The sequence below is a fragment of the Anomaloglossus baeobatrachus genome, chromosome 11 (genome assembly GCF_048569485.1).
Source record: "Anomaloglossus baeobatrachus isolate aAnoBae1 chromosome 11, aAnoBae1.hap1, whole genome shotgun sequence".
NCBI classification, from domain to species: Eukaryota; Metazoa; Chordata; class Amphibia; order Anura; family Aromobatidae; genus Anomaloglossus; species Anomaloglossus baeobatrachus.
Genome location: NC_134363.1, coordinates 144,425,913 through 144,444,866, shown reverse-complemented (window position 1 = coordinate 144,444,866; position 18,954 = coordinate 144,425,913). Strand labels below are relative to the sequence as shown.

Sequence of the window (18,954 nt, the reverse complement as noted above, 5' to 3'; positions counted from 1 at the left end):
ACCTCGCTCCGCCTGTGGGGAGCGACACCATCCCGGCTGCGACCTTCACCATTAGCTCCAGAGAGCAGCACCCCACAGTGGCGGCCCATCTCTGGCCACGGACCACAGGTGGCGTCACGATCTAAAAAGACTTTCCTCACCGTCACTGCCACCCCCATCCTCCATTCTTCCTCCAATCCACTGCCTTCCCTCCCTCCTGTACACCTCGGGGTCACGAAACCGGGCCAGGCCAGCCCGTGACGACGCAGAGCATCTGCACCTCCGACCCGGCGACGAGTCGGGTAAAACCCCTCGACATCGGGATGTTACAATAATAATAAAAGGGAGCTGTCAAACCTGGTGTCAAGCGGTGCACATTTCTTTGGCAAAGGGGAAATTGGATGGTATGTTTTTTGCACATGAGAAAAATCGCTCATGTCTGATTACGTCCTTATACTAAAAAGATTTTTAATTCAGTTGAACAAAGAACATATTGATATTCAATGACCAAACCTTTGCCAAAAGGACCACCATTTGTACCTTTTTGGCTACTATTAGTCAATAGACACATTGTGTGCATGCATTGCAGTGTAATTCCCAAATGAGAGTCCAAACAAAAGGGATATAAAAAATACCATATAATTAACTTTCTAAAATAATTTTTAAATGTTATTTTTTGATCAGAAACTGCAATCAACATTGGTTTTTCATGCCGACTACTTACTGATGACATGGAAATTCTGAATGAACAGCAAATCTGGTAATATTTTTATGCTTTTTATTCTCTAAATATTTGAATGTGAATTGTTCTTATATAGAAAGTTGTAGAAATAGCAACCAAAACCTTAATGACGAGGCAAATAAATCTCCCAAAACAATTAGTTTTCTCAGCATGGGGTAGAGATAATAAAATGTAACTTTTAATGATAAAGCATAGTTAAAACACAGAAATGATACTTGACCAGGTGTATTAAAATATACTGTAGCACCCAGGGATATGGGGTACTCGGTTCCGGGCAGTGTCTCTCTTGGGAATGTCACGGTGGTGGCCGTTACCCGGTTCCGTGCCCTGGGCCTTTTTTGTAATGGGGGATATTTACAGGGGATTTGTGAATAAAGTTATTAGTGACGCCACTTGCGGTGTTGCGGCTAAGTGTAGGGAGCCGCCGCTGCAGAATGTCTCTACTGGGGCTGATGGTATGAGCCGCTTGTATGGTAGTCCCTCCGCAAGTAGGGTATTGCCCTAGAGGGTGTATGGTGCGGTGGACGTCGGAAGAAGGAGTCCAGACAGGCATTCAGTCCAACTGGTTTACTCACTGTTCTTAAGGTGTTAGCTGGTTGCCCGAGGCCTGCTGGTTTCGCCTCCGGGTTCCCTTCGTCCCAGTGCCAGTCTGGTTCTCTGGTACCTTCTTCCCCTGCACCTGTCTCTGGTAAATGGGTCCCCATGGTATGGAACACTGGGGTTCCCGGTTTGTGGTTTGTCCACCTCTGTCCGCTTGACAGTAGCATGAACCCTGTGGGGTTGGAGTCTCTGGTCTAGTCCCCGGCTCTCCCTTTGCTACTGAGTCTTCGGATTCTTTAGGGTCAGCAAGGTCCTTGATGGTCCCCTCGCTGTGCAGGTGTTAACAGGTCGGCTTGAAGCTCTTTCCTGTCCTAGGGTCCTTTACCCCATCGGTGCGTAGTTCCACCGTGCTCCACTGGCAACCACCTCTCCTGGGTACCAGGTCACTGTTAACCCGAGTCAAGGTGTCACTTCTCTTCCACCTTCACACCCCTGCTGTCAACACTAGACTGACTTCTATCCGAAGTCTGCCCCTCCCACCTGGGCAACTAGTGGACTGGTGTGGCTCCACCTCTAGGCGGCCATCCATGGTCCCACCCTAGCTAAGCACCATTGTATGTGGGATTGTTGGGGAAAACTGGGATTACCTGGGTTCTTGGTGATACCGGCACTGGGGTTCTGGGTACCTAAGGGGGTAGGCCCTGCATCCTTGTGGGGATGCAGAATCTTGTAGCACGCTGATGTGTTCAGGGGCGCTACAATACCATCTATAACCTGTGCGGTTTTGCAAAGGCATATACTATATAGTGTACAAACTTACAGGTATAAAATACCCAAAGTGCAGAGGTGCTCAATGCAATTAATACACAAGTGGGTGCAGTAAACCCCCTAAACTTATGTGCAAATACGTATCACCAGTCTTGCACAGCACATTTGAAATGCGTGCAAACTAGTAACTAATGGACCAGAAAAACTGCAATTATTCATTATAGCACAGGATCCGCAGCTTAAAAAGGCATAAATGATGGAACAATCTCCCCATGTCATGTAGTGTAGTCCATTAGTGTCCTGTTGGTCATTGAATAATCCCAGAAAAAAAGTAACAAAAAGTAGGGAAGGTTATAAACAAACCACACAGTACCCCTAGTGTTCTACTCCATGACACCTGCTCACAAACACTTCCTCCCGACAAGTTTCGCCATTGTTTCATCAGAGGTTAAGGATGCTTGCAGTAGTAGGTGAGCATGCATAGCAAAGAGTGGCTTACAGCAGGAGTTTGGTTTGCCACTGTCTATTTTAAATCCTCAGGCTGGGTGTGGACCGCTCCGGTGGGCCTCCGTAAATTTGTGACCTGCTGGCAGCCCCAGTGTTTGCTGGAGCATGCCAGAAATCACAACTCTATGAGATGCTCATTCTGGCTCTCATAGAGATGCTGTTGTGAATGTCGTCTGTGTGGGTGCTATTTTGGAGCTCCCTCTGGTGGCCAGGAATGGTAGTGAAGCTGAGTCTGAGTCCGTGTCTGCATTAATTGGAAAATAAGGAAGTCCTATTGCAGACAAGCCTGGTGTATGTAGCACTTTTTGCCTTCCGGGCGCCGGTGTTAATTGAATTTTCCTCAGTCTCTGAACCTGGCTTGGAGTTCTGTCTTTCCCTGTTTTCCTGTGCAAGATCTGTGCAGATAAGTTTGCAAGCTTTTGCTTTTATTCCTGCTTTACACCTTAGAGTGTTTATTTTTCTTTTGTTTTGTTTGGAATCTGTTTTCTTGCAGGTGAAGATTTGCTTTTCTAATTTGGTGAGCATGGAGGTTCTCCCTTTGCTAGCTCTCCCTGTCAAACTTGGTTATTTGCACTTTTGTATTTTTTGTGTTCTTTTTGGTATTTTGTTTCTCCCATTATTTACAAGAGTACCTGATATAGTGGGGGTGAGTCCGTGTGGTCTCAGTACTTTTCTTATCAGGAGATTGCTATTTTTCTGCAAGGTTTTGCACTGACCACAGTTATCTTTCCTGTACTGTTCTATCTAGGAAGTCGGGCCTCGCCTTTGCTAATCTATATTTCCTATCTGTGTATTGTTATTTCTTACATCACCATTGGCTTTATATTTCGGGGGTTGGCTATTCCTTTGAGGACTTCTCTGAGGCAAGATAGAATTCCTCATTTCTATCTGTGAGGTGTAGCTAGTTTCTCCGGCTGTGATGTGGCGTCTAGGTGTTTAGGAAAGCTCCATGGTTACTTCTAGTGTGGTCTGATAGTTAGGGGATTGCGGCCAACTCAGGTTCCAACTACTCTTGTTTTTCTTTGTGTTCTTCTACTAGTGGGATTTTTTTGTAATCTGTCACGGTTATCAGATCATAACGGATGCATTGGGAGCTTGTGAAATAATTTCTGACCTTTGGACAATCAGAAGTTACAGTCAACAGATGGCACAGTGATACCGAAATGGTAATGGTAAAGGAGAGTATAGGACAGGGGGTAGGAGACTTAAGGCCGCTTTACACGCTGCAATATCGTGACCAATATTGCTAGCGTGGGTACCCGCCCCCATCGGTTGTGAGACATGGGCAAATCGCTGCCCGTGGCGCACAACATCGCCCAGACCCGTCACACATACTTACCTGCCCTGCGACGTCGCTGTGACCGGCGAAACGCCTCCTTTCTAAGGGGGCGGTTCGTTCAGCGTCACAGCGACATCACAGCTGCGTCACTGAACCGCTGCCCAATAGAAGCGGAGGGGCGGAAATGAGCGGGATGAACATCCTGCCCACCTCCTTCCTTCCGCATTGCGGGCGGGAGGCAGGTAAGGGGAGCTTCCTCGTTCCTACAGTGTCACACGTACAGATGTGTGCTGCCGCAGGAACGAGGAACAACTTCGTTACTGCTGCAGCAACGAGATTAGAGAATGGACCCCCATATCACCGATGAGTGATTTTGCACGTTTTTGCAACGATGCAAAATCGCTCATAGGTGTCACACGCAACGGCATCGCTAATGCGGCCGGATGTGCGTCACAAATTCTGTGACCTCAATGAGATCGCTGTAAAGCCTGCTTTAGGGGTACTTTGCACACTACGACATCGCAGCTGCGATGTCGGTGGGGTCAAATCGAAAGTGACGCACATCCGGCGTCGCAGTCGATATCATAGTGTGCAAATCCTTTTACATACGATTAACGAGCGCAAAAGCGTCGTTATTGTATGATCGGTGTAGGGTCCGACATTTCCATAATTTCCCTGCAGCGACAGGTACGATGTTGTTCCTCGTTCCTGTGGCAGCACACATCGCTGTGTGTGAAGCCGCAGGAGCGAGGAACATCACCTTACCTGCGTCCCGGCTGCAATGCGGAAGGACGGAGGTGGGCGGGATGTTTACGTCCCGTTCATCTCCACTCCTCCGCTCCTATTGGCCGCTTTCCGTGTGACGTCGCTGTGACGCCGCACGACCCACCCCCTTAGGAAGGAGGCGGGTCGCCATCCAGAGCGATGTCGCAGGGCAGGTGAGTGCATGTGAAGCTGCCATAGCGATAATGTTTGCTACGCCAGCGATCACAAGATATCGCAGCTGCGACGGGGGCTGGGACTATCGCACTCGACATCGCAAGCATCGGCTTGCGATGTCGTAGTGTGCAAAGTACCCCTTAGATTTAAAGACACACTCCAGAGCTGAAAAAAACCAATATACTGGAATGGTGCTTTATGTGAACACTAGTGTGGAATAGTAGCAAACCAGTCTCTTTACCAAGTATCTGTGCAAATACTTTATATACTGTTGCTAAATGTTGCAGAAAGTGATTTATAGTATAACTTTTTCTGCCTAAGGCTAAGTTCACATTTCCGTTGTTTTGCATCAGTCACATGCGTTGCTTGACACATGTGACTGATGCGTTGTACAACGGATGACAACGGTGACGAAAAGAATTTCTTTGTCGGACTCCGTTGTGTGCGGGGGGCGGAGTTCGGGGGGCGGAGCTGAGGACATCAGTGCTGCGGTCTGCATGGCTGGGGACAAGTGAGTGAGTGAGTGTGTGTGTGTGTATGTATATGTGTGTGTGTGTCTACATGCGTGTGTACATGCGGAGTGCGGGAGGGGGCGGAGCGCGAGGGTGCGGAGCCAAGCGGGGCCGTGGAGCTGAGGACGTCAGTGCCGCGGGGACTGCAGGGCTGGGGACAAGTGAGTGTGTGTGAGTGTGAGTGTGTACACATGCGGAGTGCGGGAGGGGATGGAGCCGAGTGGGGAAGTGTCGGCCTCCTTGCACACTGTATCCAGGGTAAATATCGGGTAACTAAAAGCAAAGCACTTTTTGCTTGGTTACCCAATATTTATCTTGGTTACCAGCATACACCGCTCAGCGCGGGCTCCCTGCACCCGTAACCACTGTAAATATCGGGTAACTAACCAAAGCGCATTGCTTGGTTAACCGATGTTTATCCTAGTTACGGGGGCGGGGAGCCAGAGAGCGCATGCGCGGCAAAATCCTACGGATCGCGCTGCTCAAAAAACGTTACATTCTGCGTTGCTCCCGCCCGGCGGTCAGTTAAAAAACGACTGACCGCGACGCAGCGGATGCATCGCAGCATCATCAGTCACAATCCGTCACTAATAGAAGCCTATGGGGAAAAACTGGATTCCTGCAAAATATTTTGCAGGATACCGTAATTCCTCAAGGCGACGGATTGTGACTGATGCAAAACAACGGAAGTGTGAACTTAGCCTAACAAAGTTCAAATTGTGCTAACGATTACTTAATATGTTATGTTGCTATGCGCTGTTTTAATGTTAAGCATACTGTTTCCTTTCATCATCAGTGATATCCTAGATGAATACTGGGAGGACAACAACAATCTCTCTGGCAGCGGGCAAGATCTTCTAGATAACAGCATCTTTCGAAAACATAGAGGCAGTTTCCAGTCCAGAAAGATGGCGCTTGTGGTGACCGGAGATTTCATGGTAAATGCAAATTGCTTACTTTCTTGAAAGAGAAAATAAAACAGAAGAAGAAAAATGAGAAATTCAGATCCCCATACATACTGAGTATGAAGACCTCATTGCCGTTATTCCATGCGCTGCTAGTGGCTGGAAGGGCGATTATGCAGGTAAGGTGTTAGACTGAGTTCCCATGTCCAGTAATCATGGGTGTCGACCCTCAAGCTTAAGCAGGCTAGCAAGAGTTAAGGGTGCTTTACACGCTTAGACATAGCTAGCGATTTCGCGAGTGATAGCACCTGCCCCCGTCGTTTGTGCAACATGTGGTGATCGCTGCCACAGCGAACAATATCGCTACGGCAGCGTCACACGCACATACATGTTCAGCGGCGTCACTGTGTCCGCCGAACAATCCCTCCTTCAAGGGAGAGGTGCGTTCGGCGTCACAGCGGCGTCACTAAACGGCCGCCCAATAGAAGAGGAGGGGAGGAGATGAGCGGGACGTAACATGCTGCCCACCTCCTTCCTTCCTCCTTTCCGATGGACGCAGGTAGGAGGATGTTTGTCGTTCCTGCGGTGTCACACACAGCGATGTGTGATGCCGCAGGAACGCCGAACAACCTGCGAAATGAAACACCAACGACATTATGATTAGGAGCGACGTGTCAACGATCAACGATTTTTGCCGTTTTTGCGATCGTTGAACGTCGCTCCTAGCTGTCACACGCTGCGATGTCGCTAACGACGCCAGATGTGTGTCACAAACACCGTGACACCGACAATATATCGTTAGCGATGTCGTAGTGTGTAAAGCACCCTTAAATCTCTGCTGGTCTGCTTGTTAGTCTCTTTAATCACATGCTGTGGGGGAGCCAATCATGTTCACTCCTTTCCTAAATATGCTGGTTGGACTATTTCATTAGTGCTCAGTAAACCAAGTGATACATCATTGGATTCAGGGTTTCTTTGCCTACCTCATGGTGCTCTCGGATGAGGTAGCAAAAATCAGCTGACAGAATCCCTTTTGAGTAGCTTATATTTGCACTTTGTTCTTTTTTTTTTTTTTTTTTTTTACAGGAAATTCCACTTATCAACAGTTTATTGGTAGTGTATCTAATTTTCCTATATGGAATATAGTGCAGTGTCAATTTACACTTCACACAGAACAATCCCATACAATAGGTAAACTGTTCATATAATCATGAATTCATGAAAGTAAATTTGCGACTATATTTATAGAATTTATTAAATATGTCATCAATATTTTACTATGTAATCTGAGAGCAGCATAATGTAGGGGCAGAGGCCCTGATTCCAGCAATGTATGAATTATTTTACTCAGTGCTTCAGTTTTGATTAAAAACTAATTAATCAGTTGCAGATCTATCAGTTCTCACTGATTAGCAGCCTTTTTGTGCACTGTGAATAGGCATAAAGCTGCCAATCAGTGGTGTGGGTGTAGCTGGACTACCTGACTTAAACCAAGTAGTCTTCTAGTTATAATCTCTTATTGATAAAACTGTGATTTTATAAAAACTACATTTAAAACAGTCCAGTAAGTGACACATCGCTGGATTCATGGTCTCTGCACATACATGATACTGCTCTCAGATTAGATAGCAAAAACCTGGTGACTGGTTCTCCTTAAGAGCATTCAATGCTTTCTTAAATCTATCAAAGTAATTTCTGTTCTTTTCACAGGTTCGGATTTTAGGAACATTTAACTGGAAAATGAAGAAGAGTCATTTTTTCCAAAAATTAACAGATAGATGTTACAGAAACAATCGAAAGCCGACTGAAGAGGAAGCCGACATGCGACAATATGCCTTTGTAGATTTGGCAACCAAGTGCCATGCTGTTATCTGCTGCAGGGTGACTCCAAAACAGAAGGCGATGATCGTACAACTTGTAAAAAAATACAAAAAGGCCACCACCCTGGCAATTGGGGATGGAGCGAACGATGTCAACATGATTAAAAGTAAGTCTACGTGTGGAGCGAAGCTAAATGTTGAAAAAGCGTGAGAGAAAGAATGGTTTTAACTCGAAATGATCGAATGTTTTGTAATTCAAATATGGCAGCTTAAGGCTACTTTACACACTGCGATATCGGTCCTGATATCGCTAGCATGGGTACCCGCCCACATCTGTTGCGCGACACGGGCAAATCGCTGCCCGTGCCGCACAACATCGCGCAGACCCGTCACACATACTTACCTGCCCGGCGACGTCGCTGTGACCGGCGATCCGCCTCCTTTCTAAGGGGGTGGTCCGTGCGGCGTCACATCGACATCACTGAGCGACCACTCAATAGCAGCGGAGGGGCGGAGCTGAGCGGGACGTAACATCCCGCCCACCTCCTTCCATCCGCATTGCGGCCGGGAGGCAGGTAGGAGAGTTTCCTCGTTCCTGCGGCGTCACACATAGCGATGTGTGCTACTGCAGGAGCGACGAACTACATCGTTACTGCTGCAGTAACGATAATCGAGAATGGACCCCCATGTCACCGATGAGCGATTTTGCACGTTTATGCAACGATGCAAAATCGCTCATCGGTGTCACACGCAGCAACATCGCTAATGTGGCCGGATGTGCGTCACAACTTCTGTGACCCCAACGACTCCGCATTAGCGATGTCGCAGCGTGTAAAGCCCCCTTTAGTCTAAAGTTTCCCTAAAATTAAATCTGCAGCTTATCAATTTGCCGAAAATCACATGTAATAATAATTAATAAATAATCATTTTATTCATTTATATAGCGCTAGTAATTCCACAGCGCTTTACATACATTGGCACACTGTCCCCATTGGGGCTCACAATCTAGAGTCCCTATCTGTATGTCTTTGGAGTGTGGGAGGAAACCGGAGAACCCGGAGGAAACCCACGCAAACACGGGGAGAACATACAAACTCCTTGCAGATGTTGTCCTTGGTGGGATTTGAACCCAGGACCCCAGCGCTGCAAGGCTGCAGTGCTAACCACTGAGCCACCGTGCCACCCGTAATGATGTCTTTAATTGCCCAGAAAAGATGTGGACAGTCTGAGATCTCCTAGGACTGTATTGTATCCTTTTCAAACCCTTTAACATAAATGCAGGCTTAAAGAGAACCTACCATCAGGATTTTCATATATAAAGTAAAGCCAGTACTATACTTGTGCTAGGATGTTGAGTGTAAGCATACCTTCTTTTCAGAGATTGGAGGTTTTATTTCAGAAATATGTGCAAGTAAAGTTACAGCAATCCACTGCTATTTGATTGACAGGTGCAACAGGAAGGGAATATGTGCGTCAGGTCTTGCTATCTATTTCCGCCCTTGTTTGTCTGCCTGCGCTGGTGACAGGGGAAGGAAGACCAGTCAGGCAGACAGGGGTGGGAATAGATAGCAAGGCTTGACCCACATATTCCCTTCCTGTTGCACCTGTCAATCAAATAGCAGTGCATTGCTGGAACTTTACTTGTACATATTTCTGAAATAAAACATCCAGTCTCTGAACAAAAGGTATGTTTAGAATCAGCATCCTAGCGCCAGTATAGCACTGGTGCCATGGTTCTGATTTATGGTGTATCTTTTGTGCTGTGATGTTCTGTTATGCTCGCCTGTTTCTCCGCCCAGAGTATTTTGCCTTATGCTCTGCTGTCTTGCACTCCTGTGGACGGGTTGCTTCCCCGCAACGGGTCCTACGCTGGTGCTAGGAGGGGCTTGCTCACATGCTCTGCATTTCAGTTGATTCCCTGCTTTATTAGGGCACGTGCTCGGCCAGAACGACGCCAGTCGTATTTCCTGTTCTGCAGTAAGTGCTTGGCTCCTGTTGTGTCTTGTTATCTGATCTCGGCTATTCGAACCCGGACTGTTATTGACTCTGCTGTGCCTGCCCCCTTGGCTTCTGACCTCGGATCTCCTCATGACCACATCCTCCTGACCACATTTACTTTATATATGAAATCCTGATGGTTAGTTCCTTTTAAGAGTGTCCAAGTGACCTCAATTTATGGGTATGGGTAAACGGATAGGAACCAACAGACTTTTACTAACACATTGCTACACATTTTCATGCTTATTAAGATTTGCTTTAAAAGAAAAATTACCCATCTTATTCTTTGGTGTTGTAGCTTGTATATCCACGTGAAGACGTCATGAGCACAGTCCATTGAATGTACAGTATTTGCTACTGATGTCACTTGCAGATTCTTCCCTCCTATTACACAAACACTTGACCAAGAAGTAAAGCTTATCATACTGCTTTTCGACTTCCAAAAAGTTGTTTGCCAAGAGTAAAGGCCCCGTTACACGTAATGACATATCTAACGATATGTCGTTGGGGTCACGGAATTCGTGACACACATCCGGCGTCGTTAGCGATGTCATTGCGTGTAACAGCTCCGAGCGTCTGTTAACGATCAAAAATACTCATATGACACGTCGTTCATTTTCAAAAAATCATTGCTGGTGCAGGACGCAGGTTGTTCGTCGTTCCTGAGGCAGCACACATCGCTACGTGTGACACCGCGGCAACGACGAACAACACTGTACCTGTGTCCTCCGGCGACGAGGTGGGCGTCACTTTCTTTCGGCTGCTCTCCGCCCCTCCGCTTCTATTGGATGGCTGCCGTGTGACGTCGCTGTGACGTCGCACGAACCGCCCCCTTAGAAAGGAGGCGGTTTGCTGGCCACAGCGACGTCGCTAGGCAGGTAAGTCCGTGTGACGGGGACTAACGATATTGTGCGCCACGGGCAGCGATTTGCCTGTGACGCACAAACGACGGGGGCGGGTGCTTTCACCAGCGACATCGATAGCAATGTTGCTGCATGTAAAGCCCCCTTAAAGCACTTACAAGCTTTACTTCTGGTATAATTTAAAAACCTACGATTCTGAATTTAAGGCTATGTGATATAAAAGATCTAAGGAAATATTTAAAGTTTAGATGAATTACATACAATATGTCTTTGGTACTCAATTAAATTAATGCTTCCACTACATATCACGAAATAGATATAAAAACAATTTATAATTTTATCATTTTTAGCAACATTAATTTGGTATATTGAATATGTGACTTTTTTCTTTCTGCAGCTGCTCATATTGGAGTTGGAATTAGTGGAATGGAAGGAACACAAGCCGTCCAAGCCAGTGACTATGCTTTGGCTCAGTTTTCTTACCTTCAGCGTCTTCTACTTATCCATGGGCGCTGGTCTTACTTGCGAATAGCCAAGTTTCTCCGCTATTTCTTCTACAAAACATCAGCCAGTGTTCTCTGTCATGTGTGGTTTGCTTGTTTTAATGGATTCAGCGCCCTGGTTTGTATTAGTATATAACCAAATATGATACTCCAAATTGTATGTTCTATAGTGAAAACTTAAAGGGGTGTCCTAACTGAATACACTGGGGCATTATTGACACTATTTATAAATGTTGATTGTTGGGGCCCCCGTTCTAGGATCTCAGCTGATCACTACAGGAAATATTTGAATGTACACTTTGTGTTTTAAATAATGTGCTACTGCAGTGATGGAAACAGCCGAGTACTAGAGATTGGTGAACACACAGATGTTATATAGTAGCTTTTAAAACTTTACACATTTCTCGCACATGCAAAGCTGAGTGTGTGTGTGTGTGTGTGTGTGTGTGTGTGTGTGTGGGTGTGTATGTCCGCCGCTAAAGGAATCTGCACCGTCGCATTTTTAATCACGAAATTTTGCACAGACACCCCATGTGACTCAGGGAACGTCATAGACTATGTTTGGGCGGGAAAATTTAACCCTGCGCTTTACACTTACTCTCCAAAAATCCTGCCTCTATTAAACTGAATGGAGGTGGGAGCTACAGACTATAAATAGCAACTGTCAGTGGTTGCTATAGGAACAAAATAAACTGTTAGTATAAGAAGCTTATGTGTGAGGTTATAAGATGTCGGTGGGGAGACGGATAGAGAGAGAGACAGAAAAAGACAAACGGAGACAGACACAGACAGAGACAGCCCTGGAAAGAGACAGAGAGATAGACGGCCAAAGAGAGACCTGGAAAGAGACAACCCTGGAAAGAGACAGCCCTGGAAAGAGACAGACAGCCCTGGAAAGATACAGACAGCCATGGAAAGAGACAGACGGGCAAAGAGACAGCCCTAGAAAGAGACAGACCGGGCAAAGAGACAGACCGGGCAAAGAGACAGACCGGGCAAAGAGACAGACCGGGCAAAGAGACAGACTGGGCAAAGAGACAGACCGGGCAAAGAGACAGACTGGGCAAAGAGAGAAACAGACAGACACACATAGAGAGAGACAGACAGACAAGGAAAGAGACAGACAGAGACAAACAGACAACGACAGACAGACAACGACACACAGACAGAGACTGGGAGAGAGACAGAGAGACAGTTACTATCCCGGGCAACGCCGGGTACTACAGCTAGTAGAATATAAAAATGAAATCAATGGAAACGCATATATATGCATAAGGACCAATCATAGAACACAAACAAATCACCAATAGAAAAACATGATACATATGGGAAGATAGTTAATATTAATAATCATGGATTATAACATTAATTAAATATAATAGATCTATTAACTTGATATATATCCGATTAATAAACAAAAAATTCATTTTTGAAATGTATGTCATGGGGACACTTAGTATCAAGAATTAAGATCCAATAAGCCTCTCGTAGTGCAAACTGAGTGAGCCAAGAACCTCCTCTCTTGGGAGGTGGAATTTTCTCAATAGCAAAAAACTTAATTTACATAACTGTGATTTAAAATATTTTAACAAAATGCTTTGATGTGTGAACTATTAGCATTTCTTGTATATTGTAAAAGAAATCATGGATGCAATAGTGGATGGAGCAGAAACAGCAACTTCAATATGATTAATGCTGCGCTAGAGCTGTTGGGACCTCTCAACGTCAATGTTGTTTGCAGCAGGCTGTGGATAAGGGGGTAAAGAGGTGATTGAGGAGGAGTAAGAGCAGGTGAATGTGGTGGAGAACATTAAGTTATCTCAGGCACAGACAGGGGTCTGTGAGCTGAGAGTCTGTGATATATATGATGTCAATGACAATGCTGGCTATGGTGACCAATCATTGAAGCTTGGTGAATAAAGTGAACTAACCGGGTGGCATTCAGTTGTCCTGGCGAGCATGGTAAACCACATGCTCATTTCAGTGTGGGATGACAGTTCTATCATTAGAAACAAACCAAGCAAAGGGGTGACAAAAGAATTTCTGCAGCTTAAATACAATAAGTGATTTCAGTACAGTTACAGTACAGCTACAGTATATATGGTCTGTGGAATGGCCTACTTAAGGAGTAAATCACAGTGGAACCCACTTTGTTGTTTTTTTTAGAAGAAAATAACAAATACTTTTAAAAAATTTTAAAATTCTTGTTCTAAATATTGATCCTGTTGATCCACACTTCAGATCAGGAGGGAAAAACTTGCTCTTTAGGGCAGACTGGATCATGAAAATTAGCTACTGGGTATCAATTCACTGATAGAATGAGCAAAATAGCAAAGTGAATAATAAAAAACGCCTAAAACATAGCCTTTAATATTTCCAAAGATAAAAGGGTCAAGGTATGACCTGTATTAAAATAGACAGGACAACAACAATGAGAAATTATAAGCCAATATTCCTTTACCAAGATCCAATAGATCAGATCAACTGGTGTTATACAAAAATGGCCTTATAATAGTTGATGTAAATACTGTATATAACACTACAACAAAATAACCGCCATCAAGCAGTAACAAGAAGAGAAAAGGAACGGTCTTACCCCATCTGCCGTATAAACCTTTCCCTACTTGGTAAAACACTGGTGCTGGATTAGATTGGCTACCCAAGAATAGATAACCTGGTCCTTATCTGAATGACTCAGGATCACCATAGGTTCCAAACAGGCATCCAGCGGTGTGCATTAGTCTCACAACGCGTTTCTCATATCATCAGGGGAGAGAAGATCTCATGTATCCCGGTCAAGAAATGACCCACACAGAATGGCACAATCACTGTGAAAATATACATATAAATACTATATCAGAAAAAGTCCATACCGGAGTATAAGCGGCCGATTAAACCATCTAGCGGGTAGACTTACTTCCATCAATAGCAGGAGAATCCTGGGCAAAGCGCATCTGTCTTACCACACAGCCGTGTTTAGTTTAAATGTGCCGGTCGCTCAGGGTGGCGTGTGACGTCACATCCGCAAGCAGAGGTGAGCTCACTTCCGGGTCACATGATCGCGACCGTGATGTGCACGTCACAGAAGGCGTAGTCTCAAAACATGACAGCCATAACAGATACAGGCGAGTGACTACAACAAAATGGCCGCGGGTCGTGCCGCAAATAAAGCGGTAATAAAAAGCCATTGATATAAAGGCCCATAAACGCAAAAAATAGGCCACAACAATCCTGCAACAAATGTCACAAGAAACCCAGATAGGACAGGCAAGCTTAGAAATTAGCAGAAAATCTTTAAGAAAACAGAGAGGGTCACAACAGACCACAAGGAGAAAGTCCATGCCAGGAGAGAGAGCAAAAGTAACACAGAAAATATCAAAGTAGATGGTGTAAAAATAACCAGGATCAGGAGAGGCAAGAACGGGAAGGAGAGGGAGGGGGGGGGGGGGGGGCTGGGGAGATTTAACAAGAGAAAATGGAAAAGATTGAGGACTTGCTAAGGCTAGAATAAATAAAGATAAGGAAATACCTCCACCAACCTAAATAAAAGCTAGAATGACCCTATAACTGAAACTGGTCCTACCTATTTGTGGAGGTCGGCACCCTAGGATAGAGCGGTGGGTGGTGCCCCCACTCGGACGACAAATGGCCCTTCTGACAATACCCTATCCTAATCTACCAAAAAGGGTGCAAAGGACAGAGTATCATTAAGGCCCAATGGTTTGACTGTCCTCAGCCAAAAGATCCATTTGGTTTCCTGTTTAAGAATTTTTTTGTCCCAATCGCCTCCTCTAGGGGGAGGAGCTACCACATCAATACCCTGGAAACTAATTGATTTAGGGTCCCCCGCATGGTGTTTCATGATATTACGCGCCACGGGGGTATCGTTGCCCAAGCGGATATCCCGGATGTGCTCCCCTATTCTCCTCCTAAACTCCCTTTTAGTCTTGCCTATATACTCTTTGTGACAGGTACAGGTGGCCTTATAGATGATGCCTTTTGTCCTACAGTTGATAAAGGATCGAATTTCATAGCGTTTCCCCATGACATGGGAGAAAAAGAATTTACCTGGGTTAAGGGATCCACATGCAATGCAGCCACTACATTTATAGCAGCCCTTCACAGGGCTGGTCAGCCATGTCTTGTTGTGACTAGAAAAGTGGCTGTGGACAAGTCTCTCTTTTATAGAACGGGCCTTCCTGTAAGTCACTGAGGGAGTGTCGGGGAGGAATTTACCGATGTCATCATCCATTTTGAGGATAGACCAATGCCTCTCAAGAATCCGTCTCACCTCCCCTGATCCATTATTAAAGGTGGTGATAAAACGAATAAAGTCCTCATCAGGTGTTGGCCTCCCTGGTCCATGTAAAAGATCATTCCTAGCCCTCTGTTGGGTCTCCAAGAAGGCCTTATTGATAACGCGATCCGGATATCCTCTATGATGTAACCTGAGGTTCAGATCATGAGCCTGCTCACGAAAACCCTGCTCATCAGAGCAGTTACATTTCAATCTGAGGAATTGACCCTTGGGGATTCCCTTTTTCAGGCTGTCCGGATGACTGCTCTCCCATCGTAGGAGTGAATTAGTAGCAGTCGGTTTTCTATAGGTACTGGTGTGAATGTTACCCACCGAATCCCTCTCCACAAGGACATCCAGAAAAGGCAACTTCCATTTGTTAAATTCACAGGTGAAAAAAAGGCCAAAAGGGTTATCATTCAGCGCAGCGACTGTTCTTAGGATCTCGTCCTCTGTACCCCTCCACAGGACAAAAACGTCATCTATGTAGCGACACCATAGGACGATCTTGTCCTGGGGAACTGGGGAATCGTCACCAAAGACGCAGGTCTCCTCCCACCAGCCGAGGAGGAGATTTGCATACGACGGGGCCACTGGACTCCCCATCGCGGTCCCCCTCAGCTGGTGGTAGATCTGTCCATTGAACAAAAATATATTGTTCTTCAGACAAAACTCGACGAGACTCAAAAGGAAGATATTATGATCCTCAAATTGTCTCCCCCTACTCTTCAAGAAGAAGCCCACCGGCTGCAGGCCCAAGTTGTGTCTAATCGAGGAGTAGAGGGATTCAACATCAATGCTTACAAAAATGACATCCTCATCAACAGTAACCCCCTCCAGTTTCGTTAGCAAATCAGTAGTATCTTTAAGATAAGAGCCCAACGATGTAACAAAGGGTCTTAATAATCGATCGGCATAGACACCTATATTCTGCGAGATACTTCCAATACCCGACACTATAGGCCTGCCTCGTAAGGGAGACAGGCCCTTGTGCACTTTGGGCAAACAGTAGAAAGTGGGGGTCACTGGAAAGGGAGGAAAAAGAAAATCAAATTCAGTCCTATTGATCAAACCCTTGTCACGTGCATCCAACAACAACCCTCTCAAAGTCAACAAGTAATCAGACGTGGGATTCCTGTCAAGTTTCTCATAACTTGATTTGTCCCCCAGGATATCCATACACATTTTTTTATAGTCAGGGACATTCATGAGGACGATGTTACCGCCCTTATCCGATTCCTTCACCACAATACCAGTGTCCCTCTCCAAATTCCTAAGACAGTCCATCTCACCCTTAGTAAGATTACATTTTTTGGGGTGCTTTTCAGTAATCATACCAAGATCCCGTGTAACCAAATTGCAAAAAATGTCAATAGAAGTCACTTCATTGTTAGTAGGAGGCATCTTACCGCTCTTTTGTTTGAGGTCAGTGAAAGGACCCCTACCCTCAGAATTTGGATTAATATCACCCAGAGAAAAAAGGAGTCTAACATCCTCCAAAAGATCATCTGCAATACCCATCTCCCTGCATATCTTCCTATTCTCAGTGGCAAAATGTTTCTTCCATTTAAGTTTGCGTGTAAAGAGGTTAAGATCCTTAACTGCATCAAAGTGATTGAAATCAGAAGTAGGGACAAAGGAGAGACCCTTGCTAAGTACAGTCATTTCTAGATCAGAGAGGGACCTGTCTGAGAGGTTAATTATTTGGGTTGAACACCCTGTGGATTGTATCCTGTTGAATTTTGTTTGCTTCTCAGGAAGTGGCTGGACTCTAAAAAAAGGTCCCTTGTTATAGCCACCTCTATCTGAGTTCCTACCTCTCCCTCTTTGTTTAGTTCTCCGCTGGTTCCCCCTTCCTTCTGTGTCAGAAAACTCCGTATCGGTGGAGGTACCCTCCGTATCACTTGGTTTGTTATATCTAATCACAGGAAAACTATATGCCTTGTTATCTCTAAATTCCTGTACGTCTCTGATGTAAAACTTATGTTTTTTTTCCTTCAAATGATACTGATGTTTCTCAATAATACCCTGCAAGGCTGTCTCCTTTGTCCCAAATTCCACCTCACTAGAAAAAATTTTTGTGATCTCAATCTGTTCCTTGAGGAGGCCGTCAAGTTTGGCCAGATTTTTCTTCTCCTCTTCCCACAGGAGGGTCATTAATTTCAAGGAACAGTTTGTGATCTCCTTCTGCCACACAGAAATTAACTCCAGATTTTTATATCTATAGTAGGGAGTTAGAGAGATCCGAATATTCCGGGGTACGATTTTATCTTTAAGGTAACACTCGAGTGACTGTATCTCCCACCAGGAAGTGATCCTATTTTTGTAAGTTTTGGTTAGATCCCTGAAAGCACCGTTAAGTGAGGGTGTGTATTTTTTCTGTGTAAACTCTCTTTCTGAGAAAACTTCCTTCGCCTCTGTAGCCCACGTGCTGGTATCGAAGCCTGTCGCTAAGAAGCCAGCCATGTCCTTTAGGAAGTAATGAAAATTAGCTACTGGTTATCAATTCACTGATAGAATGAGCAAAATAGCAAAGTGAATAATAAAAAACGCCTAAAACATAGCCTTTAATATTTCCAAAGATAAAAAGGTCAAGGTATGACCTGTATTAAAATAGACAGGACAACAACAATGAGAAATTATAAGCCAATATTCCTTTACCAAGATCCAATAGATCAGATCAACTGGTGTTATACAAAAATGGCCTTATAATAGGTGATGTAAATACTGTATATAACACTACAACAAAATAACCGCCATCAAGCAGTAACAAGAAGAGAAAAGGAACGGTCTTACCCCATCTGCCGTATAAACCCTTCCCTACTTGGTAAAACACTGGTGCTGGATTAGATTGGCTACCCAAGAATAGATAACCTGGTCCTTATCTGAATGACTCAGGATCATGCATTATGGATGCACCTCAACCCAATTCCCCACTACCATATTCGGGTGCTCGGTACTCGTAACTAGTGAGGAGCGAGCACTACCATGCTTGGGTGCTCAAGTAATGGTAACTAGTGATGACCGGGCACTACCATGCTTGAGTGCTCGGTTCTCATAACTAGTGAAGAGTGGGCACAACCATGGTCGGGGGCTTGGTACTTGTACCTAGTGATGAGTGAGCACTACCATGCTCAGGTGCTCGGTACTCGTAACTAGTGATGAGTGAGCACTACCATGCTCAGGTGCTCAGTAATGGTAACTAGTGATGAGCGGGCACGACAATGCTCGGGTGCTTAGTAATGGTAACTAGCGATGAGCGAGCAAACCATGCTCGGTACTCGATACTAGTGATGAGCGAG

The 18,954-nt window shown here is 45.2% G+C and overlaps 1 protein-coding gene across 1 annotated transcript in view; it reads left to right on the top strand.

Annotated features, from left to right (window-relative positions):
* The window catches only part of ATP8B3 (ATPase phospholipid transporting 8B3), a 159,366-nt gene that overhangs the window by 123,238 nt on the left and 17,174 nt on the right, over positions 1–18,954 (top strand). The window contains exons 19-22 of the mRNA XM_075328462.1: positions 664–739; positions 6,063–6,204; positions 7,882–8,158; positions 11,250–11,473. Of these exons, the coding sequence (XP_075184577.1) occupies positions 664–739; positions 6,063–6,204; positions 7,882–8,158; positions 11,250–11,473 (719 nt within the window). The remainder of the gene's footprint in view (positions 1–663; positions 740–6,062; positions 6,205–7,881; positions 8,159–11,249; positions 11,474–18,954) is intronic.